The sequence below is a fragment of the Harmonia axyridis genome, chromosome 1 (assembly GCF_914767665.1).
Source record: "Harmonia axyridis chromosome 1, icHarAxyr1.1, whole genome shotgun sequence".
Classification (NCBI taxonomy): domain Eukaryota; kingdom Metazoa; phylum Arthropoda; class Insecta; order Coleoptera; family Coccinellidae; genus Harmonia; species Harmonia axyridis.
In genome coordinates, this window is record NC_059501.1 from 4,817,858 (window position 1) to 4,830,334 (window position 12,477).

At 35.5% G+C, this 12,477-nt stretch overlaps 3 protein-coding genes across 3 annotated transcripts; 2 read left to right on the forward strand and 1 right to left on the reverse strand.

The window, feature by feature from the left end:
* Positions 1 to 552: 552 nt before the first annotated feature.
* LOC123687489 (heat shock protein 70 A1-like) lies at positions 553 to 2,777 on the forward strand. The gene has a single exon (XM_045627042.1). The coding sequence runs from the start codon at positions 688 to 690 to the stop codon at positions 2,623 to 2,625; it is 1,938 nt and encodes a 645-aa protein (XP_045482998.1). The 5' UTR covers positions 553 to 687; the 3' UTR covers positions 2,626 to 2,777.
* A 2,515-nt stretch (positions 2,778 to 5,292) lies between these two features.
* Positions 5,293 to 7,512, reverse strand: LOC123687505 (heat shock protein 70 A1-like). Its single transcript, XM_045627043.1, has one exon. The coding sequence runs from the start codon at positions 7,382 to 7,384 to the stop codon at positions 5,447 to 5,449; it is 1,938 nt and encodes a 645-aa protein (XP_045482999.1). The 5' UTR covers positions 7,385 to 7,512; the 3' UTR covers positions 5,293 to 5,446.
* A 2,532-nt stretch (positions 7,513 to 10,044) lies between these two features.
* LOC123687537 (heat shock protein 70 A1-like) lies at positions 10,045 to 12,258 on the forward strand. Its single transcript, XM_045627045.1, has one exon. The coding sequence runs from the start codon at positions 10,172 to 10,174 to the stop codon at positions 12,107 to 12,109; it is 1,938 nt and encodes a 645-aa protein (XP_045483001.1). The 5' UTR covers positions 10,045 to 10,171; the 3' UTR covers positions 12,110 to 12,258.
* Positions 12,259 to 12,477: the final 219 nt, after the last annotated feature.

Sequence of the window (12,477 nt, forward strand, 5' to 3'; positions counted from 1 at the left end):
AATATAATTCTGAAACGTACAACTTCCAATTAAAAATAAAGTCCTGTTTCGAATATTGAGGAATAAAATAAAAAATTCAATATTAATTGGCGGTTATCCTATATCCACATCATTTTAATGAATAACAATTGTTTTGCTACAAAGGTAAAATTAAAAATTTTGAATATTGAAACGAAACTATTGATATTTATCCAATGGATAGTGGAAATGAAATAACTGTCATCTTTTATTGGAATGAATGGATTTATATCCAGTAAAGACTGCGAATCAATCAATAAGTATTTATTTAAAATCTGTTCCTATAACGCTCGAACTTTTTATACGGTAAAAATAAACTCAAAATAAGATAAACTGAAAATATATGTTCATTGTAATATCAAAATTTGGTTTAATTATCTCGAATAACAATGTTCAATGAAAGATATTTTAATTTCAATAGATGGATAAATATTAAAGTTGCGCCAACGGATCCTGAAAGTTCTAGAATATTCGTGTAAAGTCGAGAGCGTTCGCGATCGATACTTCGGCTAGTATATAAACCGAGCGAGCGCGGCAAGATTCAAAGTATTCGAAAGCAAGCAATCGAAGCGTTAACAAGTTTCAGTCGAAGCTAATAAGAAAGTTTCAGAGTTCGCTCATTTTACAGTGTTATTATTCGAAGTGTTTGAAAGAAGAAAAGAAGACAAAATGGTGAAAGCTGTTGGAATAGATCTTGGAACAACATACTCGTGTGTTGGAGTTTGGCAGCACGGAAAAGTTGAAATCATCGCCAACGACCAAGGAAACAGAACAACCCCAAGTTATGTGGCATTCACGGACACCGAAAGACTCCTTGGAGATGCTGCTAAAAATCAAGTAGCGATGAATCCCAGTAACACAGTTTTCGATGCCAAAAGACTCATCGGTAGAAAATACGACGACCCAAAAATTCAACAGGACATCAAACATTGGCCCTTCAAGGTGGTAAATGATTATGGCAAGCCAAAAATCCAGGTCGAGCACAAGGGTGAAAAGAAAATTTTCTCTCCTGAAGAAGTCAGTTCAATGGTTTTGACGAAAATGAAAGAAACTGCTGAAGCTTATTTGGGAGAAACCGTAAAAGATGCTGTAATCACTGTTCCCGCCTACTTCAACGATTCTCAAAGACAAGCCACAAAAGATGCTGGGGTCATCGCAGGATTGAACGTTCTGAGAATTATAAATGAACCAACTGCTGCTGCTTTGGCCTATGGATTAGACAAGAACCTGAAAGGTGAAAGAAACGTCTTGATTTTCGATCTTGGAGGAGGAACATTCGACGTTTCCATTTTGACCATCGACGAAGGTTCTCTTTTCGAAGTTAGAGCTACAGCCGGTGATACTCATCTAGGAGGTGAAGACTTCGATAACAGATTGGTCAATCACTTGGCAGAAGAATTCAGAAGAAAATACAAAAAAGATCTACGAAGCAATCCAAGAAGTCTTCGTCGTCTCAGAACAGCCGCTGAAAGGGCTAAACGTACATTGTCCTCCAGTACCGAAGCTACCATTGAGATCGACGCCTTGTTCGATGGAATAGATTTCTACACCAAAGTCACCAGAGCAAGATTCGAAGAATTATGTTCCGATCTCTTCAGAGGTACACTCAGTCCTGTAGAAAAAGCCCTGGCAGATGCTAAAATGGATAAAGGATCAATCCACGATGTTGTTCTAGTGGGAGGATCTACAAGAATTCCCAAAATTCAACAACTCCTTCAGAACTTCTTCAACGGAAAACCTTTGAACCTATCCATCAATCCAGATGAAGCTGTAGCTTATGGAGCAGCTGTCCAAGCCGCGGTACTAAGTGGCGAAAAAGACTCCAAAATTCAAGACGTCCTTTTGGTGGATGTAACTCCACTTTCTCTTGGTATCGAGACAGCAGGAGGAGTAATGACCAAAATCATCGAGAGGAATGCAAGAATACCTTGTAAACAAACTCAGACATTCACAACTTATGCAGACAACCAACCTGCAGTTACCATCCAAGTGTTTGAGGGAGAAAGAGCCATGACCAAAGATAATAATTTATTGGGAACCTTCGATCTCACAGGAATTCCTCCTGCACCACGTGGAGTACCTAAAATTGAAGTCACCTTCGATCTAGATGCCAATGGTATCTTGAACGTCTCCGCCAAAGATACTAGCTCTGGAAACTCGAAGAACATCACAATCAAGAATGACAAAGGTCGTCTCTCCCAGAAGGACATTGACCAAATGGTTGCCGATGCAGAAAAATACAAAGAGGAAGATGAAAGACAAAGACAGAAGATTTCTGCTAGAAATCAACTGGAAGCATACGTTTTCCAATTGAAACAGGCAGTCTCTGAGTGTGGGGACAAACTGAGTGCTGAAGACAAAGCAACAGTTGAAAGAGAATGTCAGAGTTGTCTGCAGTGGCTGGACTCAAATACTCTAGCAGAAAAAGAAGAATATGAAGATAAACAGAAACATCTGACATCAATCTGTAGTCCCATCATGTCCAAACTTTACAGTGGAGGTGCAGCCAATGGAGGCCAATTCAATGGAGGAATGCCAGGAAACTGTGGCCAACAAGCCGGAGGTTTTGGGAGTCGGCAAGGACCTACCATTGAAGAAGTTGATTAATTTAATCATGTTGTGTTAATTATGTTATGTGATATTTATGTTGAATGCCCTTTCATCAGGGTTTTGTAAATAATATTTTTAAGTTTGAAGACTGATTCAGTATAGTGTACACGTATTTATTGATTTTTAATAAAATCTATATTTTTTTTAAATATGTTTTTCATTCCCTCCAATTCCTTTCCATTTTACCGAGTCCATAGCAGTATATTCACTTGAAATTATTAAGATTTCTAATTCTAACGCAAATCGAAGAGAATCCTAATATTACTGGAAGTTATAATCATCAAAAAGTGTTTTTGAGTGGGCATCAAATTATCTCAAGAAATCATTGAACATTGATATGTATAAAGAACAGAAAATGAATAATATTTTGTCTCTTCATTGATCACCAGTCAACTCGACAGAAAAAAAATTAAAATGCAACGAATTTATGTTGGAATAATGAATATTTCATATATAACAATAAAATAATATATATATTTTTTCAATTCATGAGAAAAATTCTGTGGAGAAATAAAGAAGTAGCATATTTAATATTAAACTTTTCGATCAGAAGAATCGAACCAATTTGAAATTTCTAGAGCAAAATAATGTAGGAGATAATTTTTCATCATTTCACTATTGGATTTCATTCAAGAAGACTTCATAACAAACTTTTTGAACAAAAAAAGCAGACGAATTCAGATAAGCAAACTGATTGCAGATTTTTTTCTGGAAATTTATCCAGTCTTGGTTTTTTAGAAGAAATTGATCGAAAGAATTTGAACTATAGTGTTAATTGAGGGATTTCGGACATGGATTCTTACCAAAAAAATTTTTCTACTCAATCAAAGAACAAATTTTCAACGAAATCCAGAATATTGTAGTTTTTGGCTTTGTTAGGAAGAAAAATGCAGGTTGGTATTTAGAATGGAAAATTCTTCAAGATACCAAATGTTGACAAAAATTTTTTCACCAAATTTTTCTCTCACAAAACTCGAAATAACTCAGTTTCAAGGAATTGTAACTGAATTGCAAATAGAAATTCAGCAGGAAAAATTCTCCATAATAACAAATTTTGTAGTCGATCTGATTCGAAACTTTGTTCTGGCGACAAAATATCCAATGTTATATTGCATTCGAAAATATTTTTGGTTTCGATATCGCAGGTTTCGTAAAAGGCATTGATTTTACGCAGAAAAACTTTTCTACCCTTTTAAAGCATAGTTTTTCTACAAAATTTGCAATATCTCAGTTTCTGGAAATGTTTGGAAAAAACTGATTGCAGATATTCAGCTTCGAAGTTTCCTCATGCAATCCAATTTTCAAGGTGCTAAGGTTTTTCGCAAAATCCCACAAAACAAATGATATATGTGCTCCAAGATCTTTCATGAAACATCTTATGGTGTTCAGGATTGAAAATTCTTCGTAATATCAAATTATGGGGTTGATCTGATTGAAAACTCATTTCGTAAATTATCAGATACGAGTATAATATAACTATTATTTCTCAATAGAATATATATTCGCTCAAATATTGCCCATGCACCAAATATATTTTTTTTTAGATTCGAATTAATTGGAGCATCTAGGAAAAGTAGCTCAAACCATTCTGTGATCACTAACAAAGCGAGAAGAATCCTGTAACGAATACACGTTACAGGATTCTACGCGTGGTTGTTTGCGCCAAGGATTAGTTCAGTAAATTTTGTATAGATGGCTTAAGGGCAAATGCTCCACTAAATTAATAAAAATGATAATAAAAACTGACATAATTCATGTGCCATCACACTGTATTAGGTCTGAGTGCATACATCTATTCAAATTGATAATCTGATTTCTCTTGACTTGGCTATAAGAATTAGGGTTCATCGAGATAAGAACCTTTTATAGGCGAACTGATTGTAGATTTGTATTCGATGTGGTCGAATCAAATTTTCAGGCAATGAAATTTTTTTCTCAGAATTTATTCGATAAAATCTATCGATCGAATATGAACACCCCTTGTGTTATTTATGGGGTTTAGAGATCACCGTACAGTAAGGAAATTATTAACTTAAATAATTTCCACCTTGGATGAAAATTCAGGAGAATAAAAACTGACACTGATAGAATAATAGTTTTCATAGTCCTATAGTTGAAAATTCTCTTGTGAAGAAATTGTGAAAAATTGCCTTCAACATATTATATAATTTTGCCTCAGAAATTTTGAATTAGTCTGCTTTTTTCTTCAAAAAGCTGGTGTTCTATGAAATCCTACAGTGAAGAGATGAAAAATTACCATTACCCTTATATTATTCTGCCTGAGAAATTTCAATCGGTTTAAGAGTTCTAATAGAAAAGTTTGTTATCAAACTTGCAACCTTTTATCCCTAAACAAATCTTTTCTCATGAATTAAAAAATACTGAACTATTAATTATTCCAACATAAATTCGTTGAACGATTGAGTGGTGACAAATAGGGAGACAAAAAAAATCATTTATTTTCTGTTCCTTCTATAATTTTCAATTGTTTAAGGATTTCTTGAGATAGTTTGAAATTGCCCAAAAAAACACTTTTTGATAAAAATAATAATTTCTTGTGATATTTAATTTCCTTTTGATTTGCGTTAGAATTAGAAATTTCAAGTGAATATCCTGCTATGGACTCGGTAAAATGATAAGGAATTGAAGGGAATGAAAAACATATTTGAAAAAAATATAAATTTTATTGAAAATCAATAAATACACGTGTACGCTATACTGAATCAGTCTTCAAACTTAAAAATATTATTTACAAAACCCTGATGAAAGGGCATTCAACATAAATATCACATAACATAATTAACACAATATGATTAAATTAATCAACTTCTTCAATGGTAGGTCCTTGCCGACTCCCAAAACCTCCGGCTTGTTGGCCACAGTTTCCTGGCATTCCTCCATTGAATTGGCCTCCATTGGCTGCACCTCCACTGTAAAGTTTGGACATTATGGGACTGCAGATTGATGTCAGATGTTTCTGTTTATCTTCATATTCTTCTTTTTCTGCTAGAGTATTTGAGTCCAACCACTGAAGACAACTCTGACATTCTCTTTCAACTGTTGCTTTGTCTTCAGCACTCAGTTTGTCCCCACACTCAGAGACTGCCTGTTTCAATTGGAAAACGTATGCTTCCAGTTGGTTTCTAGCAGAAATCTTCTGTCTTTGTCTTTCATCTTCCTCCTTGTATTTCTCTGCATCGGCAACCATTTGGTCAATGTCCTTCTGGGAGAGACGTCCTTTGTCATTTTTGATTGTGATGTTCTTCGAATTTCCAGAGCTTGTATCTTTGGCGGAGACGTTCAAGATACCATTGGCATCTAGATCGAAGGTGACTTCAATTTTTGGTACACCACGTGGTGCAGGAGGAATTCCTGTCAGATCGAAGGTTCCCAATAAATTATTATCTTTGGTCATGGCTCTTTCTCCCTCAAACACTTGGATGGTAACTGCAGGTTGGTTGTCTGCATAAGTTGTGAATGTCTGAGTTTGTTTACAAGGTATTCTTGCATTCCTCTCGATGATTTTGGTCATTACTCCTCCTGCTGTCTCGATACCAAGAGAAAGTGGAGTTACATCCACCAAAAGGACGTCTTGAATTTTGGAGTCCTTTTCTCCACTGAGTACCGCGGCTTGGACAGCTGCTCCATAAGCTACAGCTTCATCTGGATTGATGGATAGGTTCAAAGGTTTTCCGTTGAAGAAGTTCTGAAGGAGTTGTTGAATTTTGGGAATTCTTGTAGATCCTCCCACTAGAACAACATCGTGGATTGATCCTTTATCCATTTTAGCATCTGCCAGGGCTTTTTCTACAGGACTGAGTGTACCTCTGAAGAGATCGGAACATAATTCTTCGAATCTTGCTCTGGTGACTTTGGTGTAGAAATCTATTCCATCGAACAAGGCGTCGATCTCAATGGTAGCTTCGGTACTGGAGGACAATGTACGTTTAGCCCTTTCAGCGGCTGTTCTGAGACGTCGAAGACTTCTTGGATTGCTTCGCAGATCCTTTTTGTATTTCCTTTTGAATTCTTCTGCCAAGTGATTGACCAATCTGTTATCGAAGTCTTCACCTCCTAGATGAGTATCACCGGCTGTAGCTCTAACTTCGAAGAGAGATCCTTCGTCGATGGTCAAAATGGAAACGTCGAATGTTCCTCCTCCAAGATCGAAAATCAAGACGTTTCTTTCACCTTTCAGGTTCTTGTCTAATCCATAGGCCAAAGCAGCTGCAGTTGGTTCATTTATAATTCTCAGAACGTTCAATCCTGCGATGACTCCAGCATCTTTTGTGGCTTGTCTTTGAGAATCGTTGAAGTAGGCGGGAACAGTGATTACAGCATCTTTTACGGTTTCTCCCAAATAAGCTTCTGCAGTTTCTTTCATTTTCGTCAAAACCATTGAACTGACTTCTTCAGGAGAGAAAATTTTCTTTTCACCCTTGTGCTCGATCTGGATTTTTGGCTTGCCATAATCATTTACCACCTTGAAGGGCCAATGTTTGATGTCCTGTTGAATTTTTGGGTCGTCGTATTTTCTACCGATGAGTCTTTTGGCATCGAAAACTGTGTTACTGGGATTCATCGCTACTTGGTTCTTAGCAGCATCTCCAAGGAGTCTTTCGGTGTCCGTGAATGCCACATAACTTGGGGTTGTTCTGTTTCCTTGGTCGTTGGCGATGATTTCAACTTTTCCGTGCTGCCAAACTCCAACACACGAGTATGTTGTTCCAAGATCTATTCCAATAGCTTTCACCATTTTGTCTTCTTTTCTTCTTTCAAACACTTCGAATAATAACACTTTAAAATGAGCGAACTCTGAAACTTTCTTATTAGCTTCGACTGAAACTTGTTAACGCTTCGATTGCTTGCTTTCGAATACTTTGAATCTTGCCGCGCTCGCTCGGTTTATATACTAGCCGAAGTATCGATCGCGAACGCTCTCGACTTTACACGAATATTCTAGAACTTTCAGGATGCGTTGACGCAACTTTAATATTTATTTATTTATCCATCTATTGAAATTAAAGTAAACTTCATTGAACAATGTTATAAGAGTGAAAATTTTGATTCATAATGGACGTATTTTCTGTCCATCTTATTTTTGGCTCATTAAAATGTTATAAAACTTCAAACGTTACAGGTATAGATTTTGAATAAATATTTTTTTGATTAATTCGCAGTCTTTACTGGATAGTAATTCATTCAATTTGATATTAGATAACAGTTTATTTATTTCCATCATCTATTTGATGAATGGGTAACAATAGTTTCGTTTTAATATTCGAAATTTTAAGTTTTTGCTTTTGTAGCAAAACGATTGTTATTCCTTAAAAAAAGTGGATAAAGGATAACTGCCATTTAATATTGAATTGGAATTTTAATGTTCAATATTCGAAACATATTTTTAATAGGAAGTTGTAAATTTCAGAATTTTATTTTTTTTTCCATGATTAATAATAGGTAGATACACCTATCTAGGTGTTATCAAAATAACATACTTTGATCGTAGTCCTCCTACTAATATTCGTTTCATAAAGTTTTCTGAAATAAAATCTGGTCGAGTTTTTACTCAAATGCTCATCAATTCAAATAATTTGGTTGAAATAATACTCTGAGGGAAAACCATTTTTTTTTGTTTTTTTTTTAACTATCTTAATTACATCAGTAAACAATACCATAAGAAGTTGAGCGGTTTTTGAAACATTATGAGTTTTTTCCATTTCATTCTTCGTAACTTCAACAAAAAAATAGAACGATCTTGATTTGATCATAATTTATGGTCATGGGCAACTACGGAAAAACTGCAAAAAATAATTTTTTTTAATGATATAGAAATCTATACTCATTCTCATTCAAAATCAAGGAAATATTTTTATACAAATATGAACGGAATACATATTAAAAAACCTTTTTTCCGACCTTCATAGAAATGGATCATATATAGGGACAAAAATGACGTCTTTTGATGATATTTAAAAAAGTTTGGACGAGTATCCATTCATAAATTTTCAAAAATAGTTCAATGAAAAACGTAAATACGGAAACGAATGGAAATTACGAGGAGGATCCAGAGTGTTCTCTGGCACTTCGAGTCAAGTCCAGGATTGGATCTAGGAGCACAATCACCAAGTCATTCATTTGAACGAAATAAACAATGAAAATTTGCGATTTTATCACATAACATTTAGGTATATTTTACAATAAATAATCGGTTGATTGCATGGATCCTCTTAGGTCGAGAGCATGATCTATGAATTTCGAAGATGAAAATACCGGAACAAAAGGAAATAATAATCTATTTCTCGAAAGCTATATAATTCTGGAATTGAAAACATTTATAGTTTGATACTCAATCCAAAGTTTTTACTAAAAATATGAATCAATATCCAATAAAAACACATTTCATCTCAAAAAATCGAATTTATTCGTCAACATACTACAAGATGCCTGAATTACAATAGTCCTCGTACTTTCAAATAACTTTTTCGTTGGAAAATTTGTCTCCGATTTCGAATACTTTACAAACGCTACAGTAACTTCTTCATTAGATCCGAATTTTAATTCAGCATACCATCTTTCAACCATTATTGTTGATGGAGCAGAGTCTGAATAACAGTTTTCTCGCATTTGCCCTATTTTTCTCCATAAAAAAACAGTGTTTCATCATTACACGAAATTCGGTTTTATCCATTTTACAAAGAAAAAAAATAACTTAATTTAACCATCATCTTGATCTTGAAAAATTAAACCTTTATCAATATACATACTCAAGCCAAAAACAAGTGGCAGCTGATGATTAATAAATATTCCGAATAATTATGTGTCGAATTTATTGTTCACATTATATAATTTTTGAAATTTTCAATTATTCAGTATCGATTCATGTATTTTACCCCTCCAAACAAAAAGATTGATAACGTAAGTTATATAATAATATTCACGACAATCAGATATAAAAATGCCCACATATAACCTGTTCTTGATATAACTATTTTTATTGAAATAGAGCAAACAATTAATAAATTTTTTTCTATTTCAATCTCAACTACAAACTGACAACGAAAGTTTCGATAACACGAATGCAGTTTTGAAGAATATATTATTCCTGAGTTCAAGTAATTAGTCACACATTAAGTACATCAAACTGAAATGCAATCATTAAAAAACACACTTCCTAGTTCTTTTACTTTCGGAATTATTGCTATATATATATAAGATAATCTATTGCTGATAAGACCTAATGAAGTGATTTAAAGGTGTTAATAAAATCATAACATTACACAGACACACATAAATTTTCTGAATACCTCTCTGTCTGAGAGTTGGCTGGAGAGTTCTAGAATATTCGTGTGAAGTCGAGAGTGTTCGCGATCGATACTTCGGCTAGTATATAAACCGAGCGAGCGCGGCAAGATTCAAAGTATTCGAAAGCAAGCAATCGAAGCGTTAACAAGTTTCAGTCGAAGCTTATAAGAAAGTTTCAGAGTTCGCTCATTTTACAGTGTTATTATTAGAAGTGTTTGAAAGAAGAAAAGAAGACAAAATGGTGAAAGCTGTTGGAATAGATCTTGGAACAACATACTCGTGTGTTGGAGTTTGGCAGCACGGAAAAGTTGAAATCATCGCCAACGACCAAGGAAACAGAACAACCCCAAGTTATGTGGCATTCACGGACACCGAAAGACTCCTTGGAGATGCTGCTAAGAATCAAGTTGCGATGAATCCCAGTAACACAGTTTTCGATGCCAAAAGACTCATCGGTAGAAAATACGACCACCCAAAAATTCAACAGGACATCAAACATTGGCCCTTCAAGGTGGTAAATGATTATGGCAAGCCAAAAATCCAGGTCGAACACAAGGGTGACAAAAAAATTTTCTCTCCTGAAGAAATCAGTTCAATGGTTTTGACGAAAATGAAAGAAACTGCAGAAGCTTATTTGGGAGAAACCGTAAAAGATGCTGTTATCACTGTTCCCGCCTACTTCAACGATTCTCAAAGACAAGCCACAAAAGATGCTGGGGTCATCGCAGGATTGAATGTTCTGAGAATTATAAATGAACCAACTGCTGCTGCTTTGGCCTATGGATTAGACAAGAACCTGAAAGGTGAAAGAAACGTTCTGATTTTCGATCTTGGAGGAGGAACATTCGACGTTTCCATTTTGACCATCGACGAAGGATCTCTCTTCGAAGTTAGAGCTACAGCCGGTGATACTCATCTGGGTGGTGAAGACTTCGATAACAGATTGGTCAATCACTTGGCAGAAGAATTCAAAAGGAAATACAAAAAAGATCTACGAAGCAATCCAAGAAGTCTTCGGCGTCTCAGAACAGCCGCTGAAAGGGCTAAACGTACATTGTCCTCCAGTACCGAAGCTACCATTGAGATCGACGCCTTGTTCGATGGAATAGATTTCTACACCAAAGTCACCAGAGCAAGATTCGAAGAATTATGTTCCGATCTCTTCAGAGGTACACTCAGTCCTGTAGAAAAAGCCCTGGCAGATGCTAAAATGGATAAAGGATCAATCCACGATGTTGTTCTAGTGGGAGGATCTACAAGAATTCCCAAAATTCAACAACTCCTTCAGAACTTCTTCAACGGAAAACCTTTGAACCTATCCATCAATCCAGATGAAGCTGTAGCTTATGGAGCAGCTGTCCAAGCCGCGGTACTCAGTGGAGAAAAGGACTCCAAAATTCAAGACGTCCTTTTGGTGGATGTAACTCCACTTTCTCTTGGTATCGAGACAGCAGGAGGTGTAATGACCAAAATCATCGAGAGGAATGCAAGAATACCTTGTAAACAAACTCAGACATTCACAACTTATGCAGACAACCAACCTGCAGTTACCATCCAAGTATTTGAGGGAGAAAGAGCCATGACCAAAGATAATAATTTATTGGGAACCTTCGATCTGACAGGAATTCCTCCTGCACCACGTGGAGTACCAAAAATTGAAGTCACCTTCGATCTAGATGCCAATGGTATCTTGAACGTCTCCGCCAAAGATACAAGCTCTGGAAACTCGAAGAACATCACAATCAAGAATGACAAAGGCCGTCTCTCCCAGAAGGACATTGACCAAATGGTTGCCGATGCAGAAAAATACAAAGAGGAAGATGAAAGACAAAGACAGAAGATTTCTGCTAGAAACCAACTGGAAGCATACGTTTTCCAATTGAAACAGGCAGTCTCTGAGTGTGGGGAGAAACTGAGTGCAGAAGACAAAGCAACAGTTGAAAGAGAATGTCAAAGTTGTCTTCAGTGGCTGGACTCAAATACTCTAGCAGAAAAAGATGAATATGAAGATAAACAGAAACATCTGACATCAATCTGCAGTCCCATCATGTCCAAACTTTACAGTGGAGGTGCAGCCAATGGAGGCCAATTCAATGGAGGAATGCCAGGAAACTGTGGCCAACAAGCCGGAGGTTTTGGGAGTCGGCAAGGACCTACCATTGAAGAAGTTGATTAATTTAATCATATTGTGTTAATTATGTTATGTGATATTTATGTTGAATGCCCTTTCATCAGGGTTTTGTAAATAATAGTTTTAAGTTTGAAGACTGATTCAGTATAGTGTACATTTATTTATTGATTTTCAATAAAATTTATATTTTTTTTCAAATGTTTTTCATTTTTTAAGACCACTACCACTACCAATTCCAAAATTGGATATTCACTTGAGATCGTCAAAATTAAAATCTGATAGTATTGGCAGTTGTCAAGGACCTACCATTGAATTTGATTAATTAATTTACTAGATTATCTAAGATTTTTTCATAAGACTAATTTAGATTTTGACTTGTTCCTAATGTTTTATTAACAGTATTAATTTATCAT

What these genes read in the sequence shown, in the direction of transcription:
- LOC123687489 (XM_045627042.1), top strand. Translation starts at nt 688, where the DNA reads ATGGTGAAAGCTGTTGGAATAGATCTTGGAACAACATACTCGTGTGTT.
- LOC123687505 (XM_045627043.1), bottom strand. Translation starts at nt 7,384, where the DNA reads ATGGTGAAAGCTATTGGAATAGATCTTGGAACAACATACTCGTGTGTT.
- LOC123687537 (XM_045627045.1), top strand. Translation starts at nt 10,172, where the DNA reads ATGGTGAAAGCTGTTGGAATAGATCTTGGAACAACATACTCGTGTGTT.